The sequence below is a fragment of the Anser cygnoides genome, chromosome 5, assembly GCF_040182565.1.
Source record: "Anser cygnoides isolate HZ-2024a breed goose chromosome 5, Taihu_goose_T2T_genome, whole genome shotgun sequence".
Taxonomy (NCBI): domain Eukaryota; kingdom Metazoa; phylum Chordata; class Aves; order Anseriformes; family Anatidae; genus Anser; species Anser cygnoides.
The window spans coordinates 11,415,278-11,441,560 of record NC_089877.1 but is presented as its reverse complement, the minus strand read 5'-3'; the positions used below and the strand labels follow the sequence as shown (position 1 = coordinate 11,441,560).

The 26,283-nt window shown below is 36.9% G+C and overlaps 1 protein-coding gene across 10 annotated transcripts in view; it reads left to right on the top strand.

Annotated features, from left to right (window-relative positions):
* NELL1 (neural EGFL like 1) overlaps nucleotides 1-26,283 on the top strand; it is a 298,939-nt gene that overhangs the window by 143,665 nt on the left and 128,991 nt on the right. For all 10 annotated transcript variants that reach the window (XR_010831634.1, XR_010831632.1, XR_010831633.1 and 7 more), the window contains exon 13: nucleotides 776-901. Coding sequence is in view for 7 of the 10 variants with exons in the window: in XM_013177634.3 (XP_013033088.3) it covers nucleotides 776-901 (126 nt within the window). In the remaining 3 variants the exon portion in view is untranslated. The remainder of the gene's footprint in view (nucleotides 1-775; nucleotides 902-26,283) is intronic.

Below are 26,283 nucleotides of genomic sequence, written 5' to 3'. Positions count from 1 at the left end.
AGGAGAGATTGCTCAAGCAAACAGAGATATGAGGTGAAACTACTGCCATTCCTAAGTCATCCTTTTTTTTAATTATTATTATTATTTTTTTATTGGGATAATGTAAAGAAAGCTAAAAATGGTCTTAGGCAACTGGCTTGATCTTCTACCTGTGTGGGATGTGGAAGAGGAGCAGAGTGCTGTTCAGTAATAGTGCTGAACAGTGCTGTCCAGTAACAGTGCTGTTCTGTTCCTTGAGCAGAAGTTTGTTTCATGGACAGCTGGAATACTCACTGATCAGCGCTTCATTTGAATTTGCCTTATTGTCATGCCATATCTGTTCAGCAGTACAACCAGTAGCATGTTGTGCAGAGTTACCATGCCTTAATAATTTTGGCTACCTATGAGTCAGTCAGAGTTAGGATTTTTAGTGTTGCGTATTTCTGATGCTGTTTTATGCATTTGAAAACTGCATCAGTTTGATTTTTAATTAATGTAAAAAAAAAAAGTTTGTGTTACTTTTCCAGAGTTTTAATTTAAGAAAAAATATTTTTCCATTTTTTATTAAGAGCAAGGGAAGGAACCCCTTCCTTACTGTGTTGCGGGAGTTTTGACTCTATTTTAAGGAAGAATTTTCCACTAACTTTGTCTTGTTCTTTGTTATTTAATGTTGGAGTTAAACCAGATCACATTTGGAGTTGTAAATGAAATTTATCTTCTCTTATTTTAATGTTATGTCATATTATTTATTTAACTGAGCTTGACTGTGACTTTCCTTGGTTCTTCCTCCCTGCAGATATTGATGAGTGTGCTGCCAAGATGCATTACTGTCATGCCAATACTGTGTGTGTTAATTTGCCCGGATCCTATCGTTGTGACTGCGTCAAGGGATATGTCCGAATAGATGATTTCTCATGTACAGGTGAGCTCTTACGTATATAGCAATAGTGTTATCATACTCTGTGTGCTTTGTGTATTCCTCACTTTCTAATAAGTCCCCGGGCCATACCAAAAGCAATGTACTAGTTGACCCACGGCTGGTATAATAGACACAAGTGTGATAGATAAAAACAGTATGAGGCACGTTTCCTATGTATGCACCCTTTGGGATTAACTGAAGGGTGGCTAAGGAAGATTTGTGATGCATGCACCTGAGTGCTGTTGTCAACCAGGACATTGTCTGTTCATGTCCTACCTGTGGATTGCATGTGAGATGGACAGCTGGAGATCAGGTCATGTCAGGTTCCTAGCACTGATGTGCCTATCACCTTTCTCCAAAGTTTCAGTCCTGGCTCTTCACGAGAGAATAACTCATCCAGACCATTGGACCTGCTTGATTTTAGCAAGGACATGAAAAAGGTTCGCGCATAGTGAGAAGAAATGATGTTTTATTACGTATAGTATAAACTGGTCAATGGACTGAAATATCAGAAATAAGCTAAGAGGAAAATTTTTGTAGACAAAGCTGAGATAAACAAATATATAAAAGCAAAACTGAAAATGTATCATTACATGGTGTGAAAATTGTTGCTGTTAATGCTGAGAATTAATGTCTCCAGGACTACTGCACGTTATTTAGAAAAGAGAAGTGGTACACTAGCATTAGATAATAAATCCAGTGATTTTTTTTTTTTTAATACTTGTCAGCAAAATGAGCTCTAAAAATTCTTAGGGAAAGGTAGATAGGTCTCCTTTCCATCTACAGGTTTTTAAGAAACCTTCCCTGGCAATCTTTAGTAAAAATGTGAGAAGTTACTGAAATGCCTTGGTCAACTATACTTAACTGGATAATATCTGTCAGCCACAATCTTCCAGAAAGGCTGATCTCAGCATTATTTTCATGGTGCACCTATCTGGCAAGGAAGGAACATATAAGACAGATTTATTGAAATGGAAATAAGCAAGCTTGGCACAATACCAGGTTTAGTATTGTGTTAGGTGAGCTATTCTCTCAAGTGGAAGGATGGCATAGGAGTATTCAATATGAGAATGATTTCCAGCGCAAAATAATTACTTTGTAATGCTCTTCTTGTCCTTAGGGAAGGTCATAGTAAATGTTGACTTTCATGATGACAGCATGTCTTGGAGCCATGATGGTGTGGTTCATAAAAACTTCAGGAGGTCCTGCTCACCTCTTGAGGGAGGCTGATCCTAAGTAGTTGCCAGGAAACTCATTCTTAGTTGGCCCAGAGAGTCATTATTTCTATATAAATTCTGTCTTTGGAGTTTTTCTTGATCTTTTATGTGTCAGAAAAGTTTCAGAACTTAAACTTCATTGTGTGTAACTGCTGTCTGAGGTAGCAGCCTTCAGTGATGGGGAAAGCGTTTTTGATAATTGCCAATTGCTTTCCATATATGCGCTACTAATTTTCTAATGTTCCTTGCCTTCTGGCAAGGCAGTATCATTAGGCATGCAAATCTTTTAGAAAGCAGGGTATTTGTGATTTACAGCAAACCTGTGCATTAGTAAGACGAGTTGCTTTACAGTAATCGGTGAACATTCTTTTAATGTGCATGCATGCAAACAAAAAAAAAATCCAGGACCTGTATAAGAAAGAAATAATGGAAAGAGTGAGATAAATATTTCTTGCAGATTTTATTATCTTACTAAAATGACTTCTTTTGACATCACAATTACAAAGCACAGTGAGTATGTAATGTAACTGTGAAGCTTGCTTCATTGTCTGTTGTATCTATGAATAATAGTATGTTACAATAACAAATGTATTTAAAATAAGAGTGCAATAGAAGAAAAAAAGCAGGTAGCAAATACTTAACTAGTTTACTCTCATGCTGGCACCATTGTGTAGCAGACATGAGCAAAACAGATTCTAGCTATTACTCCATTTTTAATTTTTTATTCAAAAGAAATGAGAAATTATCTTTTATTGAACTATGAATTTGGGGACAAATCTGAAAGCTGAGTGAATTAGCATTCAGATTGCAGTTGAATATTGTACATGTGGGATCAGGCTGTAATGGGCCCAAGATAAAGGTTAACAAGTTTTAAATGTAAATGCTTAAGGCATGTGTACAGCTTTGCATGCGTTTTACGCTATGTTGACTCAAAAACAGAGATATTTTCAGAGTAAGAGGTATCATTCTTTGGGAAGACTGACTCTAATTCATCAAGGTACAAAGAGTCCTCGACTGAGGTGTGGGCTATTGAGAAAGTTCAGTATTGCTGGCCAGCCCTATGCTTGCTGGCCCCTGTGCTCTGGTGGCTTTCAGAGGTTGAGAATAAGTGATTTGTGGAAGCCTTAAGCGAGAAACATTTCTTTTGATCTGAACAGTGTATTTCAATTTGATATTGGAGTTTTTATCTTTTCAAAAAGAAATGAAGTGAAAATTGAAATGCTAGGTCAACTTGAACTGAGCAAAATGAGATGCTCAGCTTGCATGTTGCTGAATTTTAAATATTCAGTTTCCTGTGTCTTTTCTCAAATTAAACACATTTGTACTGTTTTGCTGTTGATGAAACTTTTTTTTTCCTCCAAACATTTGTTGAATAATATTTCTTGGTTCTGATCTTGACAACTGTTGGAGCAGTAACTTCCGAATGTTATCTGTGAAAAAGCTACTGTACTGGAAGCTGTGCTGAGTCCTTAGCAAAAGCAGTCACACAGACAAAGTAGTAACAAAAATAGTATTCTGAATGAAGTGTACAATTATATTAAAATCTGAAATATGATTTTAAATGAGTAGTGGATATTTTTGTATATAATCAATTTTAAGTCTTGCATAAGCAAAAGACGTGGTGTGCTGAGGTTCACCCCATGCCATTTTGTGATAGATTAATCAGCCTACCAATAGCTTGGGCCAAGGAAAGTAGATTAATGAAAGAAAGATACACTTATGATTTTGTGCTTTCCTACTCCTGGAGCTTGGAGTTGTGAATGTTAATTAAGTTGTTCAGTGAAAGATGGTTTTATTAAGAGAAGTTACCCTTGAACAGGAAGCTTCTTTCACTCTCTTCCCATGACACTGACAGGTTGTTTATGTATTCTCCATTAAATCACAGTCTTGCCCATTCTGAAAATGGCAGCAAGATTTGCTGCACTGGATATTCTCGTTTACTGGAATCTACCGATTTAAAGCATTTTATTGACTTGCACAGTTTTTTACTCCTCTTGCTTGTTGAAAAATAAGTTCTCTTGGATTGCTTTTTTCTCACATAGCATTACGGGTGTTTGCTTCAAATGCTTTTTGAAACATTATAAATTTCATATTAAAAATCCCGTGTTTTTATTTCTGGTGGGCTGCATCTGTTCTCTGGTATGATTTTGGAAGTGTGTAGGCCTGTTCCTCTTCAGTTGGAAACAATATATTGTTTTTATGCCTCACTGCCATTGAATCAAGTGAGCAAATGCTGTTTTATTGTAATAGGCTTTAAGTTATCCATATGAACTAGATATATTGTGGTGACATGAAGAAGAAATGGTGTAGATGGGTCTCATCTGTTTCTGCATATTACTGGCATTTTCTATGGCGATGATAGTGATAAAAATACCTGGCCTTTGACACAGAATCATAGAATGGCCTGGGTTGGAAGAGATCTCAAGGATCATCGAATTCCAACCCTCCTGACATAGGCAGGGATGCCACCCACTAGACCAGGTTGCTCAGGGCCTCATCTAACTGGGTCTTCAACACCTCCAGGGATAGGGCAACCACAAACTCTCTGGGCCACCTGTTCCAGTACCTCACCACCCTCTGAGTGAAAAATTCCCTTCTAACCTCTAATGTAAATCTCCCGTCTTTTAGTTTAAAACCATTCCCCTAGTCCTATCATTATCTACCCGAGGAAGGAGTCCTTCTACCTCCTTTTTATAAGACCGCTTTAAATATCTTTAACAGCTGTGATATAGCCATTTAAAGAAATACATTATTATTTCTCAATGTTTTCCTTGGGGCCACATGGGACACTGAAAACTCCGTAAAATCTAGCAGTCGTTCAAAGAGTAAGTTTGTTTGTTTGTTTGTTTGTTTTATAGTTGCATTTGAGCTTGGATGCTCCATTTTGGGTTGAAAATTTTTACAATTTCCTCCAAGTATTCATTAATGATCTAATGATACACGAAAGCTTAAAAAAAACATGCTCAAATGAGAAAGCAAATACTTTTTTTTTTTTTTTTTTTTTTTTTTTTTTTTTTTTTTTACTATTCTTATAGCTCAATGTCCTCTAGCAAAATGAAGAAGCTCCCTTTGGGCTTAAGAATTACTTTCCCAATTTTGTTCTGGGGACATCTGTTCAAGAAATAGGATGGAAAGCTATGTGGTCTCTAAGCATGTGTCAGTGGCATGTTCTGCCAAAATGTGTTGCAAGCTATATGCAAACATTTTCCTCTTTATGCACCAAACTAGTCTGACAGGTGTTCTTCCTCCACGAAAGAAACCCAGCTCCAGATTTTACTGTGGACTTGTGCAGTTATGCATGATGTTTGACTGTGCCTTTAAGCCTTTCTCAGTCCTCATTTTGTGATAAAATTCAAAGAACTTCTCTTACCTTTGGCTTCTCTAAGCAAAGAGTCACTAAAACATTACTTGGAAAAGACAAGCCTTTACCTAACACAGAAACATTTGTATTTTGAAAATAAGTTACTTTGCATTTTCATCCTATGGAAAAATTGATGTTATGTAGAAATATATTGTTTAGGAAAAAAAAAACATTAGAATGTAAATGTTTCTTAATCTGTACTTTATATGTTAATTTGATTTACAGTATGGATAGGGAAAAGAAAGTAGGAAAACCTAATGGTTTGGAAGGATCATCTCATAAGCCCCTTTTAGTACTTTCTGGAGGAGCATTCAGTTTTGAATACAACGCCCTTTCAGAACAAGCCTTTCTGCAGTATGTTGGCTGTGAACATGCAAGCAGGTATAGCAATCTTTCCAATGTAGCATATTTGAAGGATTGTGCCTAAAGCATAGACAGATGTGGAGTTCTGCAAAATCTAAATTTCAAGGTAAAATAAACAGCAGCTCCCTTTTCCTGCTCTTCCTTCCTCCCCTCCCCCATCCAAGAAAGGTAACTCAACTGCGGAAATTTCCTGCAATGGTTAGAACAAAAATTGTTCAAATTGTTTGCTATCACTGAAATTGATGCCTTGAGATTTTTGTTGCTAGAGTTTACCTGTCAGGTTCAAGATGGTATATTTGACCCCATAATAATACCAATAATGCAGCAAGCTTCACAGTGGCGAGGTGGCAATCTCAAAGGGCAGGCTCCTGGCCTGTCATCCAGAACGACGGTGTGTGTTTGAAAAAGACCTGAATAGAAGCTTTTAGGCAGCCAATTGGTAATATAGTCACTCTTGGAAAGAAAGTGCTGTTACTTCAATCTAACCTACTGACCCTCTTTTCTACCACCTCCTTTTTGGTGAACTAAATTAGCATTCAAGAAAGAAACATTAATAGTTTGTTGTGGCACTTGGACTTTCCAAGTATTGTGCAGGGTCTTGCATGTTCAGAGGTCAGTAAATAAATGTTACCACTATTCAGATGATGGACAAAATAGACATGTCTGCTAGCTGAAAACGTGAAATCTGGGTCAGTAGGCAGTCAAGATAGGTCTGTAGTGGAATTGTTTTCAGGCACGTTCAGGGGAAGTGCCCTCTTCAGATGTTGCTGTTCTAAAGTATATCACTGGTGGTTATCTTACCTAGCATGACATAATTTTAAAAGAAACATTATGAAAAATATGAATTGAGTTTAGGTCATAGTCACGTATCACCATTTACAGATTAGGTAGCAGATGTTCAGCACGGTGGATACTACTGGGGGTAAGGACCTCAGTAAGATCTGGACCCTCCTGATTTTGTTTGATGCTAATATATTAATATATACTGCTCTGAAGCATTCCCTGCTTTGGAGTCCACTCTGTCCTCTACACGCTGAGGACAGCCCATTGTCCTTCTGTGAGCTTGACTTGCTTGCTTGTTGTCTTGCTGCAGCTATCTTCAGGGCAATACTTGGACGTCTTCAAATGCGTTTGGAAATTGGTTTTAAGTAATCCTGAATGGATGTTGCTATAATTGTATTAACTCAGCAGGCACAAAACACTCTGATGCTAGTCTCTTCTTTCCTGAGGTCCTTATGTGTCAAGTGCTAAAAGGCAGGACAGGAATTAGCTCTCAGCGTTAAGCAGTACTCTTTTGTTTGAACTACAGTCAATAGCATCTCTGTTCCCAGAACTGTAAAGGAAAATGTTTAGTTTCAGGTGCCTTGAAATGCAGAAACATTTGTTTCGAGTCCCTAAGAGGGCTGTTGGCCAAGTTCAGCAGCAGGTGATCTATGTGCCGGTGGGTATTGCCTGCATCAGAGAGCATTTCTTTGCTCTGCAGGACAAGTCAGCAGATGACTAGAAGAGTACTGAGTGAATCCAGCAAAACAAAAGCAGAGTGAATCTGTGTCAGATGACTGATACTCGCACAGGTCTTGACTCAGAACCCATTAACTCAATGGAAAGCTTTCAATTGCATTCATTTTGGCTTTAGATAAGTCCCGTAGAGAGATAACTATTGCACTCTTGCCACAGGGAAGCTCTACTGATAATAATACTAAATAGGATAATTCTTTAGTACTGTCAGAAAATGCTTTATTATCATGGATAAGGTAGATTTTCAATGTATCCCTGGACAGCTGTTAAGTATTTAATTGCTGTTTTGGAAAAGGGGTAGTTGAGGTAAGGAGAAGTGGAGCATCTAACCCAAATTCATGGTGGCACAAATGTGACACTGGTAGCTTTGAAGATTCTAGTAAATGGAGTTTGAAAAATGAGGTGTGGGAAAAACACAGACATACCAACAAGGATCGGTATTTTCACTGGAAACAATAGCGATTTGTCGAAGCACAATGTGCATAGGCCTTGAGTAACCATGTGACCTTCGTGTTGTAAATCTTCTTCTTTCTATGAAGTTCTGTAACATCTTTTGTTACTTAAGAATTGAATTATTCCCCTGTCCTCTACTTTTTAAATGCTGTGTTACATTCTGTTGTTCCTGACTTCACCTTCATTTAGTAGATGTAAATGCAACATTTTTTACATTCCTTCCTTTAAAAAATGCCGTTGGGGAACTGCATATCATTTGCTTCTAAGTGCTTTCAATCTGGGAAAAAATGCGCTCAAAATGTAATATTTAGAGTGATTTAAATTCCTCACTGGTAAATAGTTTTTAATTAAACATCTTTGTGCTTTCTTGTGCTCAAGGCATGGATGTGTTGCTAATTTGTCCAGAATAGTTGGTAATCCTTTCAAGTCCTTCTGACACATTGATTTTCTCTAACTTTATTAATAGTAAAATTAATTAAACAGCTGACCACAAGTCATGCTGATAGTTGTATTTCTGGACTTAGGGATAATTAGCATTTTTACATGATTTTTTAGGTGCAGCCTTTGGTGCTGGTGCATATGCTATAATTTAGTATTTCAAATTGCATGTGCATGCTCAGTGGCTTAAAAATCGTGATTTTGATTTAATACTCATTCAAGACTCATAAATGAAGCTGTCTATCTAAAGAACAAGTAAGGGTAATTTTTTCCATGTCACCCAGTCAACATTTGTCCTGAGCTCCTTTACGGGGGATTTCTTCTTGATTCAACAGGACTAAATCAATTTCTGTGGTCTGTGAGATCTTGATCTGTATCCTAAACCTAGCAATTACTACAAATGGTTCATGAGGTGAGAGCTGGAATGGAGAGCCACCACACCAATGTGTTAGTGGGAACATGCTGTCTTGAAAACATGCAAAGGATGCTGGATCAGTGTCAGTGGCTGGAAGCAAAAAGCTCTCATGTTTTAGTCATCCACTTCCACAGTAGATGTAACTTGATTTTGGGAAAGATGTTATTCAATCAAATTCTGATCTTTTTTGACCTCTAACAGCCAGGGCTTGTCATCTTATCTGTTCAAACAAGAATACATTCCCCCAACACCGTATCCTGTTTATAGAAACCATTCGGTTGCACTCCCTTACCAAATAATGGAAATAACTGAATCATGGAAAGGACATCTGGTTCACCGCCCTGCCTCGAGGCAGGATCCATGGTACCTAAAACATCCTTAGTCTCACCCGTTCTTAGAGGAAAAAAAAAACCACACACAAAACAAAACAGGGAATTCCTTAACATCTTTCCCTCTCCGCTGTACTCAGCCATTTGGAAAGGCTTGCTTAATGGCTAACTTAAATCTCCCTTGCCACAATTTAAGCCTGTCACCTTTTGTCATATTCTCAGTGAACATGAAGAATGCTTTGACCTTTCTATTTGCAGTCCTTGTTAATATTTAAAACCTCTTTTCATGAATGTGCTTTACTCTTCCCGTCTTTAACCTAAAATAACCTATTTTTAGGTTTATGGCCAAGCAGTGCAGAAGTGTTCCAAGTTTTTATCCTAACTTAATGTTTTCCCCTCGGAAAGATCTGGGCCTGTGCTCTGCCCCTACCCCCCTCTCTCCACAGCATCCTTTTGGTGTCTTAAAGAAGCTTTTTTTTTTTTTTTTTTGGCATTTAGCTGCAAGGTGGTGTGTGTGTGTAAAGGAAGAAGCTCTAAAGCATGATCCCAAGTAAGATGCACGGTGTGTATGTGGTCAGCAATTCAGATGGGCACATGTGGCCTAACCCACCAATACCAATTACCAGATTCCCAGGCTGTGTTCATATCTACTGCCAAAGGCTGGTTAGCTAGGCACAACACTGACCATGCTGGATGGGAATTCTCTATTTTCCTTGCTATATCCTTTTTTTCTGCTTAAACAGATTGTTCAAGTAGATGAAGATGAAATTTTACGTGGATGACTAATGGCTAGACAGAGATTCTGCACAGTGTTTCTTGTGCTGCATGAATGGGTTATATGGCTGGTCTATTTGCAGTAGTAATGACTAACATGCTACTGTCAGGAAATCTTACAGAAAAAAAGGCTCAAGTGCTCTTCCAGTATGCTTACGTATATGTTGTGTGTGGCATCTGTGGTCTGGTGTGACCAAAATCTGTGTAGTGTATGGCACTTACTTACACATCTCTTCCAGGGAAATCCCACGCTGAGGAAGCGGAGCCCTTCCTTGGTGGAGCGTGGGAGTGCCAAATTCCTACCACTTTGATTTAAGAAAGATTTAAGAAATGATGGAAATGATCAGGGATGCCATTGCTAGAGCCCTAGAAGGACCAGGGACTTGCAGTATATTAACTTGGATTTGACAGATGTGTGATTTGGGGATTTCCTCCTGAAAGGTAGTGTGCCATGGTAGATGAGACCAGTCTGCCAATGAACAACTGGCGTATCCGTGAAATGTGCAGTACGTAGCAGATCTACTATTGTATCTCGTATTTGCTGCTTGGATTTAAGATTTGCAGAGTAATGCCTTTATTTCTGAAACAAAGGAATTATATGAAGCTTGTTAAGTTTAACAGAATTTTTTCCATAAAATACATGCTGCTTATGTCTGATAATTTTTTTTTGGCAGTGACAAATATGTATGACAGAAGTTTCTCCAAGTCTTGTTTTTTCCTTTTTACTCTAAATATGTATTTTACACTCAGAAATATTTCATTAATATTTCTCACTTCAGTATGGTATCATTTTTGTACCTGTGCTGAATATTTCATAGATGTGTGTATATTGATTGGGAAAACTTAATATTTTATTAACAACTATTGATTTTTGAATATCAATTACTGTATACAAGTGATCAAAGAATTGCCTTCTGAGTAATCTTAGATACTGAAAAGACCTTAGGACCCTGGTTCAATGGTGGCTGTGTTCTTTGTTTGAAGTGTCTGGGGTTGTGTAAGCCCTATTTAGGCACGTGTTGTAAATTATCCAACTCTTGCTTTGCTAGTTCTATGGATTCCCAGATAACTTAAAATAATAATAATAAAAATTCAGCAGAAACGTGTTTATGGAGGGGTGGTGGATGGGGCAGATTTTCTCTTGCTCTGAAGGTGTGCAATGTGGTCTGTCCTTTGGGGTGGTTTGGTACTGTTTTTGGAACATCTTTATGTTCTGTCCATCAACAAGAATATTGATATAGGTAGTTAGTATTGGTAATATTTGGAGGTGAATGCTAGTACGTCTGATAACCTCGAAAACTTAAATGAATTTCTGTGTTTGTAAACTTGAATGAATAACCATAAATCTGGTAGTGTTGCCTTTCTGAACGGTTGATAAAATAATTTTAAAGATCGTGGAGAAGCTGCCACTGGCAAGCAGACTTTCTTGGTCCTTAAGACATGCAGTCTTTGGGAATAGCACAGAGGGGAGTGGGAAAGAGATGCTTTGATGTCTCACTTTGTAGTTAATATTTTCATTCTTTCTACTGTAGGCTTTTTGTCTCATAGTATGAAAATACGCCAGTTCAGTTACATGATTGCTTGCAGTAATTGCTCAAACTGGGGATCCGTAACTGTCTCAGGAATAACTTTTCATTGTTCACTGTCAGAGAAGTGGGACAGAGCTAGACAAATGAATGACCCAGCATCGCTAATCATTCGATTAATTTATTGCCAGTGCGTGGAATGTTTTCTTTTCACAGTTAACAAATGAAGTTCATTTTTAGAAAATATCATTTAGGTATTTTGGGGAAGGCTTTCCTGCCATGGCAGATGATAGCAGAAAGGGCTCTGAAGCAAAGTGTAAGGGTGAAACAGAAAAAGAGCTTAATGACCTGTAAAATTTTTTTTCTTGTTTATTTACCTTGAAGAAAAGTTTCCAAGCTACAAAACATTTTCAGGATCATAGGGATTCGATTTAGTTTCCTTTGCGCTTCTCATAATGGAAGGTCCTATTTTGAAAAAAATAATGTACATAAGCTTTCATAATGTTGAACTATCGCATAATGTTTGTCCTTTTTGCTAGTTTTTGGCTTGCCTTTTTTTTTTTCCCTTCTAAAAATAGCACAGACGTTTTCATTGGTATGTGGAATATCTGGCATAGCAAATTCTTCTTCAAGCAGCAAATTAAGAATGTACATATTTATGCACATATGCAGTCCACAAAGGGGCGAAAGAATCCACTGAGTTTTTGGAGCCTTGCTTTCAGATGGATTCCTTGGTATCTATCCATTCCTGAACTGCATCCCATATTTTACTTAGGCCATAAATGTGGCTTTGAAATAAAGCAAAGACATTCAAACTGTAATCACATTCCACCACAACATAAAATGTCACTGTCTTTATTGCATGAGCTAGCAGTATCTACTCAGTACAGAGCTAAATAAATGTTCTGCCCTTTTACCTCACTTTGTACATGCTTTTAAGAATCACACAAATACTATAATGCATTATGCAAAGTCATAGAAACACAGAATCATAGAACAGCTCGGGTTGGAAGGGGCCTTAAAGACCACCTGGTTCCACTCCCCCCGCCCATAGGCAGGGATACCACCCACTAGACCAGGTCGCACAGGGCCCCATCCAGCCTGGCCTTGAACACCTCCAGGGATGGGGCATCCACAGCTTCCCTGGGCAACCTGTTCCAGTGCCTCACCACCCTCTGAGTGAAGAAATTTCCTCTTAACATCTAGTCTAAATCTCCTGTCTTTTAGTTTAAAACCATTCCCCCTTGCCCTGTCATTATCTGCCCAAGTAAAAAGTCGCTCTATTTTTTTTTATAAACCCTCTTTAAGTACCAAAAAGCTGCAATGAGGTCTCTGCGGAGCCTTCTCTTCTTCAGGCTGAACAGCCCCAGCTTTCTCAGTTTTCAATTATAAGTGATGAATGGAAAAGGTAAGCAGTGGTCTTGTATGGTTTTACAGTGTCCAGATGCGCTTCTCAACAGTAATGGGGAAAGAAAGAAGATAGACTCCATCCGATCTTGCTATACTTCATACATCCTTCTCTTCTGAGTAGGCCATTTTACTCATTGCCTTGCTGCATCTTCAGTACTCTCTCCAGTTTTGGGACCAAGAGCTTGCACATGCAGAGATCTTCAGTTGAAATGTCTTAAAGGTTTTCTGTGACCTAGTGGAGCAGATTTTATATATGAGCATGCATGAGCCTTACTCTGTGAGAGGCTGCACACTGCCAGCTCCCAAGGCACGAGCAGGCTAACAGGATATGTCAGATCATTGTCAACAGTGCAGGAAACTTCAAGTTTTTCAGACCATGACAAAATCCTAGAGCTGATTATATGATCTGAGCATGGACCAGAGTGTGCCTCTTGAGGAAGAGTGCACTGTGATATGGATGGCACCCTTCATTACTAGTAAGGAAGGCCTCCAGCTTGAGGTTCAGTCTTAGGCATGAGGGTTATTTCTTTCTCTCTAGGAATAAGGGTAGCCTAATGCATTAAAAGCATATTCATTTCCCTGTTTCTCTGCCTGGCATGCTAAAATCACAACTATCTTTTGATCACTTCACACTTAGGAAATGAGGCTTATTTTAGTTTCTGGTGAAGATTCAAAATTCACAGTCCAAGTGACTCTTCTCTGCCCTGATTTGGGCTCTGTAACTGTTGTAAGCTGACGTAAAATTTCTATGGCATCTGATGATGAAGGCTTCTCTGTATTTTTGTGTGTTGCTGCTGTTAGACTTGAACCACTGACTGGGCTTACTAAAATGAAAAAGCTGCAGATGAAAATAACAACAGTTACATTCTTAGCTGATGTTTAATGTGTGACAGTAACAGAAATCGTACATCTTGCAGAATCGTTGCTTAGGGCACTGGTGAGAGTGAAATGTATAAACATACATACGTCTTTCATGGCTGATGCTTTCAGAAGACACTGAAAGGACCTTTTTTTAAGGGCAACTGAGCAGTGTTCCAACTGGTATTGCTAAAATGGATGACCAATTCTCAGTGATTGAGTACCCACAGCTGAATGTTATTGATGATACTTGTAAAGGCAGCAATGGGTTTCTTTATTGCACAGAGACTGAAGAAGTTGTGTAAAAAGTCAGCTGGAAAGACTTAATCCAAGGCATTAATTGAATTGGAAATGTAACTTTTTTTAAAAGGAACTTTAGAAACAAAAAGTGATAATGAGATAGGAGAATTTAATGCTCCTTTAATATTCTGATATGTAATCTATGTAGACTCCTTTTCCAAGGAGCCAGCTTTTTTGCATATGTTTTATAAACAAATAGTCAAATAAGCATTTTTGACTTGGAACGTACTCAATGCAAAAATAAGCAGGGTTTTTTTTTTTCTTACATGTGTTTATATATATATATATATATATATAAATGTTATGGCTAAATACTCAGGTAGTAATCAACACTGAGGTTGCTAAAAGTGAGGTTAGCTAGCAATCTGAAAAATCCAGAAGCTGGGTTTATAGTTTGTAGAAATGAAATTATATGTTTATTCAGGTCTCCTGTCAAACTGGACTTAGAATAAGTCTCTCTTTAAGTCACTGCTGCTTTTGATTTGGTGCTCTGAGATTGTTGATTTATTAAAAATCATCTATGCCATTAGACTGCCTGTCAGGATCCATAAATTGGATTGGGAACTAAGGGCAGTTATTACTCTATGTGGATTTTGGTTTTGTGTTGGAGAAAAGGGGCTAATGAATTCACTGACAAAATGATTTCTTACTTCTTTAGAAATATGAAGCCCTCACCTGATATTTTTTCAGAAGTCCTTAGAGGTATTTGTTTTTCTTAGGTTATTGCAGTGGGTTAACTGCCTTTATGGTCCAAATTTCTGTTCCAGTGGAAAGTTTAGTGCTTAACATGGTTAGAGATGTTGAGATTAAAACAGATTAGTGAAGTACAGTGAACTTGAGAAACTAATGCTGCATGAAGGTTAAGTGCTTATTGTGCTTGGTGTATGAGTACATTCAGACAGCTCTTGAAGGATGTTAACAGATCAATTTTGAATCCTGTGCTGTAGATTGTCCCAGTTATATAGGTTTTCCAGCAACAGATGGTTTAAGAATAAATCACTATTAAAATGAAAAAGTTTTTATTCTTGTTTTATTAGCATAGTGCAGCTCTTAACAGTTCATGATCTGCGTATTAAATAAAAGCAATATGTAGATATGTCTCATGGAAACTGAGGATAAGACTTAACTGCTTATCAGAAAGATTCTGTAAGGTGCTGAGCTGCTGATTGCTGCTGGATTGTTTCTGCAGGCCTGTGTTGGCTCTCCAGTCAGAAATAATACTTCTCAAGCTGGATCTGAGCCTGCAAAGTATTAAGCATCTGCTGCAAAATTTTTAATTTCTTCCCTTTGTGCACATTAATGTGGGTACTGGGTTGTCAGCAAGTCTCCAGAAGGACTCTGTACTATATATATTTTGGACTTTGTTTTGAACTTTTCTGTCTCTCCTTTCTATGTGCTGCATGGGAATAGAAAGCAAGTTTAAGTAGTGACTGAGGACTTCCACTCTGTAAACATCTGGACCTAGAACTGTTAGTATTTTAGTCTTTTAATGTCTCATATTTTTGCTCAGCCAAAAAAAAAGGGCAAAAAAAGCCCCAAGAAACAAAACAAAACAAAAAAAATCTGTGACAATGTTTAATAAAGCAACAAACTTTGTAATAGATTTCTACTGTGTGAAATTCCATGAGGATAAGTTTCTTTAATGACTACTGCTTATGTTTCTCCTTGTCTGACAGCTCTACAGGCACCATAATTCTGTGCAAGAAAGGTCTTCTGACCTTCTCTTTTCCTCTGTATTTTCTGAAAACATCACTTTGGGTGATTCTCTCTGAACCTTTTTAAAAAATATTCTTTAATTAAGTCTTCGCTGAAGAACATAAAGCTACAGTCACTTATTTGAGCAATTCCTAGCTTATGAAATTTACACAGGTGGTGGTGTTCACCATATTTTTATTCATCATTATTATTATGAAATCCTAGTATTGGATGTAGTTTTTTTAGAGATACCAGATTTGCCATTTAAGCAATGTTAGTCTGCTGTCTGTGACAGATTTTTCATTCTCTGATTACATCACAATTCGATGCAATGTTGCTTTTTAGAAACAAACATTGTTAGTATAGGAGATGAGACGTACTACTGGAAGAATAACCTCAAACTATTCCTCTTGTAGATTGTCCACTTGTATGCCACAGAGTAGTTTGAAATGATATAGCAGTACTGAATTAGTACAGCCCTGTACAGGCTAATTTATCAAAATTTTTCTGAAAGTTCTTTAAGACCAGCATTACAGAGACTAAAACTAAAAGTCCTCTTCACTATTACGAGAAATTTAGTAAGTTCTACCCAATGACTTGCTTTCCCTAAAATGAAAGACTATCATTTTTGTTCATTGAGTACGTTAAATCTTTATATAGGGCAGCAGAACACATCAGCATTTCTAGTGCTAAGAAATCAGAAAATTCCTTTTACTCAGTGCTTCCTGACAAAGAACATGCAGATCTAATCTTTGAAGTCCATGCTATACTTTTGCCTTCAATGTTGTCTATACTTGCATGATTCGTAGGTAACCACACACCTGCCCTTTCTGTTTTTGCTAAGAATCAGCAGAAAGTAGGGTATGGAATACACTTTCAGGTTTTCCTCTAGTGTAGCACCTCCTTGAGTCAATTCAAGTAGTTCTATACTACTGCATGTGGTGATATGGCTAACCTCAGATGAAGGCAAGAAGGCCAGCTGGACACAGTTCCTTCTTCCCTCATCCAAACTGAATGTAAAGTTGATCTGTCAGCCCAACTCATGAAGAGCAAATAATGAAAGTAGTGTAAACTGGAATGTCTCCTACTGTATAAATTAATCCCAGATATTATGGTACCCAAGAATTCTTCAAATAACAGTGTAAAATCCATGTTTTTTTTTTTTTTTTTTTAATAGAAACTGGCACCTTGCACTCCTATTGATCTAGTATTTATTCTCTGACAGCAATTGTGGTTGCCTCAGAGAAAATATAGGCCTCCATGCAAGCTGAACATCAAAGGAATCTCTTTCCTTTGTTCCATCTAATGGTCATTTTGTGCCTTGAAACATAACGATCAATAGTTTCATAATTAAATTGTTGCTGATGAAACTACTCATGTTATTCATGTGCATAAAAGAGCTTCTATTCTGAGTATGATTGGGTTCAATATCATCTGAAATCTTTAGATGTCAGTTAGATATGTTCTGTAAAATGACTGTTTGTCTGTCCACTCTGATATTTTGCCTTTAATTTCATCGAGCAAGAGAGTCTTATATGTGTATTTATATATAGAAAAAATGTTTATGTATGTATATATATTAATATTGGGGAAAATATTTCTCTGCATTCTGTTGCTCATTTAACATACCTTTGTTATAGCTTCTGTTCATGTTTCCCTAAGTACTGAATAATAATAATCTTAAATCTTTTTATTTGTTTCTTTAAAGAAAACAAATGGGACCTTCCAAGGAAGAAAGTTAAGTAGATACATGAATATTATAGTGATCTCAGAAAAATAATCATTTTTATCACTTTCATGCTTCACCAAGAAGAGGATAATTGCTGCTATCTGTTTAAATCCTTCAGATGCTATTTGTTGGTATAATTTCAATTGGCCACAATACCTTATTTTCAATGTTCTTGCATTTTTAACTCTAATATAAAAATATGATTACTTAACATGATAAAAGTAAAATTGTTTCTGAAAAGGCAGTCAGGTTATTATGGAATATCTAATCTAATTAGATTAGGTGATCTTGATGTGACTTAAACTATCAGTTAGAAGCAACAAAGTCAGAGGAAAATAACATCCAGAGTATTTAACAACAGCAGCAGCAATAATAATTATAGTCCTAGAATATTTCCACTTGAATCCTTCAAGATTCTTCAAAACAAAAGTGCATTGCACATCTTAGTATTTTTGTGAATCAGTTATCTTAGTTTTAGAATGAAGCACAAATTATATGTAAAGTCTTATTCCAGCGATTTTTTTTTGCTCCTATCAATTTTTTTTCTTTTTAAATTCTTGGTCTGTAACTGTTCAAATGCTAACCCTTAAACTGCCTGTAACTGTAGTGGGAGGGTAGGAGAGTTTACCCTTAGTGAAATCAGAATTTCAGGTATTGTCAAATGATGATGTATTGTAAAATGATGATGTCTACATTTTTTCTGTGGTTTCCTGTGAAATTGTGAATCAATGCAGATACTGTTGCTCCCAATTCTCCTCTGCTTTTTATATGCTATATTATCTTTCTTTTACAGTAACTGAAAAGCATATGAAAGACTTCTTAAGAATTCCAGTGGTTCATGTAGAGATATATTCCTGTATGTTTAGGTATTTTCAGTCACCAAAGTAAGCGCTTTTATTTTACAATAGAGAAAATATTGTTACATATTCTGATCTAGTTCATCTCAGTTCATTTTCATTTGAGTTTATTCTTTTTGAAGCTCGATATTACCCGTGTTTTTTTGTACTAAATTGTATTTGCTACTCATTATACTCATTAGCTCATTTTTAGAATATAAAGTTATTTGTAGCCTATTATATTGATTCCATGGCTTAGTCCTGTATATTTTTTTTATTAGCAAATGGATAATAATCCATATCTTATTCCTCTGCTTCCTCATCTTTCTGTGTACACCTGATTGAAATTTGAGTTACAAGGTTTTCTCCATTGTATGTATTGTTCAGAACGACCCTATTTTCATTTCTTTTTCCTGTGGTGCTGCTTATCATCTTTTAATATTGTTATATTCCTGTGTCTGGCCCAATGGTTATCATGCCAGCATTGATCCAGAGGTGTGGTGATCCCTTCCAACCTAGACAGAAACTGAGAAAAGTCCATCCCAAAATGAGGTGGTAATCCTACTGCAGTTAATGATCTTTTGATAGCTATGTGGTTATTATACAACTTACATTGTGCCTTCTCAAGCAAGAAATGGCCGCCAGTGAGCATCACAGAATAACTGGTCCTTTTTGAAAGGGTTTTTGAAAACCTTACAAAACCACATCATGGGCTGTAATAATGCCAAGTATTTCAAAGGGAATAACCTGAAAATAGGAATCTTCACCAGGAACTGTTCAGAAAGAGAATGGAAAATAGGACCATAAGCCAAAAATCATCACTGCTCTTTGTGTTAGAAACAAAAGACTGAATGTGGGGTGCAAAATGAACCATTGGTTCACCCATTGTGAAGATACCACTTCCCCAAAAATGCTCAGGCTAGTGAATTTAGTGAATTTAGAGAAACGCTGAAGTTAGATAATGCCTTGCGTAGCTGACTCTTCCTTGCAGGATGCCACATCTTAAGCCACCATTTGTCCATGTTCAACTCAATTTTTAAGATGCATTTCTCCTTTATTGTGCCATAGCTATTCACTCAAGTTCTTTGAAAAGGAAAGGAGGTATCTTCTGATGCTTGTTTTCTCCTTATATTCCCTCATTGCTATTCCCCTTGGCAAAGACCTGCTGAGCTGTACTGGGCTATTTTCAAAAGCCCCCACCTTGACCCACGTCTTGTTGGAAGTAAGAATTTAACACTGGGCTGCGTTGTCATTCAGGTCTCTTGTATGGTTAACTCAACTGAACTTTTCTTCCTACTTTGAATGTCTGCTTTTGTAAGCTCTTTGGAAACACAGTAGGTTTGCCACTGTTGGTAGCATCACTGGTGACAGGACTAGTTGACATCATTCATCTTTCCCAGTATGGATACTTACACTGCCAAACATTTGTTAATTAGAAAAGTTGTTTCTGGTTGAAAAATATTATTTTTCTCTCATTACAGGAGAGTTAAAAGAATTAATACTGTTTATGTATATTTTTTTCAGCTGAATTCCTGGTTGACCTTATCTTGTCTCTTGTTAAATATTTGAAACACATTTTTATCCTATTAATTTTCTAAACTGCACATGAACCCAGTGAGGTGTACCCCACAAGATGAATCCCTTGGGTTATAGCGGCATAAGGTATTCCATTAAAATTAAATTTGTGGTTCCAGCTGATTGTTTTGTTACACTAATTTGTTTCACCTGTCATCTTTGCAGTGCGGTCAACTAGGATGAAGGGTCAAATTAGTATCAAAAGAAATCCTTTCTGTTCCTTCCAAATTAAACTATTAATATTTAACTATTCAAATTACTATTAATTTTTAACATCGTAATTCAGTGATCTGTTCCTGTAGCATTGGAATGCTTGTCAGCGTTATTCGCAGAGATGCTGCTGCTTTCACTGTAAAATGGAGATTAGATGGAGGGCTCCTATCTGACATCCAAACTGTATGTATGGGAGCTTGTGGAAGGAGATTTGCTCTAGGGAATTCATCACTGTGATGCCGCAGGCCCTGTCTGTGTGTTCAGGTTTTCTAAGGAGTGGTTAAAATCAGAAGTTCCATTGCCTTCTGTGGGAAAGAGTTGCTTAATTTCTGTAATGCTGATTTAGTGCTGATACCAGCACTTGTACAACATCCTTTGGAAAGACATAACACCTCTTCTCTGCAACAGTATTCACTGTTCTCAGACATTTGTCACCTGTGTCACAGAAGTGACACTTAAGACACTGATCACTAATGATAATAATTGGGTTTGAGCCCCTTTAGATGGAAAATATTAAAGGACTGAGATTATAGTTTTTATCAAAACTATGTTCCAGCTGTAATTATATTGCTTCCTTTCATTCCCCCTCCTGTAGGACACTGTGATGAAGGGGAGGCTCCAGAGGAACTGGAGAACATTTTTTTTCTTCTCTGTATAGGGGTGTTCATCTAGGAAATGGGCAATGAAGACAGCAAACATCTTTGTAAGGGTTAGAGGTGGTATCTAGGGCAGGATTATTATTTGCTGTGTAAAGTATGTCTTCATTCAAATCATAAAAGCATTTTATTATTGTTTATTTTGATACAGAAAGTCTCTGAAGCCAATGTCTGAGTATATCCCTCCTGACACCTTCCTCCCAATAATTTTACTGTGATTGTCTGTCTAGTGCTTAACCTGTGATAAGTTTACATCTATCACTTTCCCAGTGGGCTTTTGTCAGGCTTGTTTCAGCCATTCCTTGTACGTGATTACCAGCAACCCTTTAAAATTGTCTCTTGATTACTTGCTATCTTTTGTATATATGAGCTATCCCTGAAAGGTCAGTAGTGTTCCAGTATATGAAGTGTTTACCTGTTACCTAACACTGACATGTCAGGTTTCTTCTAGATTCTCACCTTTTTGTTCAAGTGGCTCAAATATTCCAGAGCCAGTCTCTTCTCAGTTCTTGTTTTTAAAGTGTAAATTGTAAACAATTTCAATATATTAGGTTAATTTTGCACTGACATAGCACTTTTCTAAACATTGCTTTACAGAAGAGGTAACACAAGTATCTTAGTCACCAAATCATGCAGACAGTTAATGAGAAAGGGATGGAATTCGGATTGTGCCATACGTGCTTGCTGCTGGATTTTGATTTCTCAAACTCTAGGCATGTTCTTTAGGAAGATCTGTACTCCATTTATCTAACAGCAACGTTGCTCCTTTCTCTGTGCTGGAGTGCTCTCTATAATCCTACTCTTATTCTCTGAAATATATGTTGTAATTAGATTCTAAGCAACACAATAGCATGTAATATGCATAGGTGCCGGTGTTTTGTGGAGGTTGTTTTCCTTTGTTTTCCATATTTTTTTTAAAAATCCATTTTAGAATGATCGTATTGTGGAATTTATTCTTTATTCTTGATGACTTGCAACCATTTTCTCACTTTCCCTTAATGAAGTACCATCCTATTTATAGGAATGTGTTTTCATTGACATTATTAGAACGTGGATACTGTTTGGGGTTGAAGAGGTTATCAAATAATAATTCTAAGCCCTCCCTCCCTCCCAGTCTTCAGCATTAATGCCAAGGCTTTTTCATGGTTGTTTACATTTTATTTTGGGGACTGGAAGTAAGAAGTCTGTGTGGAGGATTGCTTGTTCTCCTCTCCTGTTGGGAATGTGTAAGCAAGGAGTTGAGCTAGGTGTTGGAAAAAGGCTCAGGTTGGACAGCTTGCATCAGAGCCAGTAGGCATTGCGCAACTGAGGACTGGCCTCAGGACTTCTGCGTAAAACCAGTGAAGAGCCCACTAGAGGGAAGGGTTTGTTAAAGAAAATGTGGGGCACAGAGGGTCAAAGGATAGATGGTACAGTATTGGGGAAATAACGTAAAATAGAGAGGATTTGAAATACTTGATTCTCAGGGCATGTGCTTTCAGGCAGTCCTGAAGAGTAAAGTGGCATCATTCAGACAGAAAAAGGAATTTAAGGTATAAGTGTAGGCCTTTGATACATGCTGAACTTCAAATTTTTCCATAGCATGGAGCAAAAGAAGTTCCTGTGTTGGTATTTCACCATGATATTAGAGGGAAAATTTCTTTCTGACACAGGTTTTGACTCAAATTAAAATACTCTTTTTTGTTGCTTTTTAAAAACAGCAATGAACAGAAAAGTACAGGATTGTCAGAAAATACATGCTTCTTCAGCCAACTTGCTCTGTAGACCTAGCAACATCGTGGAAGAGATAGATGTTTGCTTTCCTGAAAAACAAAACAAAACACTGAGGAAAAAAAAAATTAGATTTTCCTTGTGATATTATTCTACAGTATAAAAACTATAAAAACATGGAAAATATGGATAATACTAAAACAAACAAAACCAAAAAAGCAAATAAACAAAAAGGGTATGCCTTTATTCTTATTTATTATTTATTTATTTGGGTGTCCTCGATGCTTATTTAAAATCTCTAGCTATGCAGATGTTGATGTTGCTTTTTGTTGAAAGGAAAAGACAGTTTCCAGGTTCACCATTGCTTGATTCTCATCTTCTCTCTTTTGTTCGACTTTGTCTCACACTTTCTAACCCCAATCATGAAGTTTTATGCTTCCTTCATTGTTTGTGGTCATTTAATCTCACTAGGTCTTCTCGGATGCATATTTGTATGGACTGTTTTTTTTACTGTTAGGTACTCAAGCTGAGCATGGAATTTCATTGTGCCTTCTATAAACTGATTTTTGAAGATGTTCCTTGCATTATGTTTTGCTTCTCTTCCTAATTACCTCATGGTTTGCCGAAGGCTGTGTGCAGTATCCTACCACCTGCAGCAGAGAGGCCTTGGGTAATTCTTAGTGAGTCAGCCGCTGGTTAATGCTGAAAAGGGAGCCAGAAAAAACTTCATATGTGACTTTGTATCCTCAAGACCCTTGCTTTGAATCTCTGGTGTATTTCTGCAGTGCTTACCATGGTGTTTGATGATGTGAGGTTACTGCCTCTATCCTCCCTAAAATTCTGTGCTAAATTTTCGTGGAGGAGACGCCTTTCTTATATCATCAGTTCTCTGCATAATCCTGTACTTAAATTCCTGATTTACTTGTATAATAATACATACCATTTGCTGTCACTTTGCCGTGACTGCTGGTGACTTTTTCATACATTTGGAGTAGAAGTATCTTAGAGAAGAATTTCCTCTTTGAATAAACCTCAATCAATCTTTTTTTTTTTTTATTTAGTCTAATGGAGATGTTTGCATGTCTAAGCAATTTTTATTAAATTATTATTATTATTTTTTTTTTTACTGAAGTGTTGAAAATGCAAAATAAAGTTGTACTGTCATTATCCTGTAGTTAGTTGTGAAAGCCTGAGCAATGGACAGCATGTGCATTGTGTTTGATCTATCTTTTGTCTCAGCAGTGGCATCTTCACACTGCGTAGTGTTTTGCTGTTAGAAGAAGGCATAGTTGCAGCCAAAGAAACTCAGGTTGTGATCTTGTCAGATCTAATAAGACAAGTATGGTCTAGCATGATCACTATTATTGTAGAATATCTCCAGGGAAAAACATAAGTGCCTTAGGAAATGATGATTCACTAGTTGCTGTTTCTGCTTACAAATCCGAATTGATTCTCTTTGTTGAGAATAAATGTAATGCTGAAGTTGCACTCTTCAAGGGGTAAAATTATTTGATCACTTCCTTCCATTTGCTAATTCTGTGGTATTTTTGTGAGGCCAAAGGAGTAAACTGAAGACTAATACCGAAGAGTGACATAAATAGGATTACTACTATTTTTTTTTCCTTTCAAGTACTGAGAACCCATTTGTCCTGGTTAAACACATTGATGCAAGTTAGCTTCTCAGAAAAGTGTTTAGTAACTTCGATGCCCGAATACTGTTTCAGAAGTCAGTTTTTACACATGCATTTTTAATAATCTCAGCACTCCCTGAGTTAGTTGGGTGTGCTGCAACTAGATCCATGTTCTATTTACTTCAGTAAGAAACAACATTCCATCCCTAATTTGTCAAAATTTGAAAATATACTGGTCTCCGTCACTTTTGCAGAATTTATTTGATTAGAAACTTGTACATGAAATACAAAGGTGCTAAGTCTATGGGGGCACCTAACAGTTTGACTCTAACTTTTTAAATGGAAAGTTGAGAAAAGTGGTCTGAGTCTCTGTAACTTTCATATCCCCTGTAATACATGCTCCAACACTGCAAGCCTTTTTATTGCAACTCTAATAGGTGTAAAGAAATAATAGGCGTCCTGTCCTCAGTATACTTGAACTCTGCTACAAAACCTTAACTGTGATGGTCTGTTCTTGTATGAACAGATTGACACTTCTGTCATACTTGCAGTTACATTTATGAACAGTTCCACATTAATATATTCCAATCGCTCTAATACACTTTTGTGCAAGTTTGAAATGGGCATTGTATTGCATTTTGTAAATTTTTTAAATGTTGAAGTTAAAGCACATTTTCAGAGTGCTGAAATAAAAACTCTTTTGAACTCATTTTGCCAGTATAAGTTCATTAAGCTGTGATGAAATGTTGACTAAAAATTGCATTCAAAGGTCAATCGGATATGTTTTGTATTAGTGATATTAAGAGTTCTGCAAAACAAAGCTTGCAGCTATTGTTGAACTGAAAATACCTGAAAGATATCAACTTCATATAATATGTATCTTTCACAATTTTATGGATAAAAAGCATCCTTTCTTTTTAGATTAAGTTATATTGCTATATAAATAAATCAGTACTATATTGCTTTAGGGTTTCTTTTTTTTGACACAAAAAGCAGGTATTTGCACTGTACTCAGCTTATAGTAAAACAGAGGGAAAATAAAACCGGATCTTAAGATCTAATGGTAACAGGCATCTCTTCTGCAAACTGTAAATTTGGCAGTGGCAACTTCTCGACAGTTTCAGGTTCTGGTGTTATGTGTTCTTTATTTTTCTAAGTGAATGTCCTATGATTTAGAGAAGCTGAGAACTTCACAGAATTGTTCTTTCCACTTCCTCTGTCAACATTAGTGATTCACGGCTCCAGTCTAGCTGGAACTGTATAGTCGGCTTTCTTTCTGCATGGTACATCATAATGAGTTCCAAGGCTTTATTTGCTCTCTGTATGAAATTCTCTCATAATCGTGTCACGAAAAGCAATAGCTACTCTGAGAAATTTGGAATAATGGTTTACAAAACCATTTATTTAATGGTTTACAAAAATACAAACCAATATACACAGTTTGTGGGTCTGGTCCTGAGATGTTTGTCTTTATGGGTATAGCTCCCAAGTCCACAGATGTCAATTGTGAAAATCACGTTCACCATTTGGGATCTGGCTGGAGATCATAGAAGGTGTCAGCTACAAAAAAAGAGAGTTTGTGACTGGCATGCAGACCTGGTAACTCCAGAACTCTAGGCATACAGTGGATAAACTGATCATAAATCTAATACAGAGAAAGACCTTTAAGATGTTTTGGATCTCATAGTTGAGGGTATAGTTATTTTCTCTACAACTCCACATCTCTGTCACGTGTAGAGTATTACGTTTTTGATAGCTTTGTTATCAAAATAACCGCTTCTATTTCCATTGTGACTTTGGCTTGATCATTTCATTAATATTGCTTAATCTTCAAGAAAACATAGTATATATTGCACCATGTTTCGTTACCAATGCTCTGTATGTTCCTTCACCCTGTGCAAAAGTTTACGTGAAGGATTCAATCTATGCAGTAGTACTGGAAAGGGAGCTCCTATGCACTCTATTACCATTAAAGTTAGGAATTACTCAGAATCTTTAAGATTGAAACTACTACTTAAGATTGAAACTACTATGTGGTTTAAGTTCTGAAAGATGTTCTGATCTCTGTGGAGTTCATCCTCAGTGCTGTGAAGCTGAAGACTCTGAGTCCTATGGATATACAGCACTTTGTTCAGCGAGAGCAGTTGCAAGAGTTTGTTCCTATGGTAGTATGAAGTTGCAACATCTTCGAAGCCTAAAGATAACTAAAGAGCTTTTTTTTTTTTCCCTATAGAGTGGGGTTTCTGCTGTAACGTAGTTTATTTATTTATTTATTTATTTATTATTTGCATCTCTAAATCTGTAATATGCAGTCCTCTCCAAAATCTTGTAATTAGTTTCTTCGCTAGATCTGATCTGGATTGAATTCAATGCCTGTC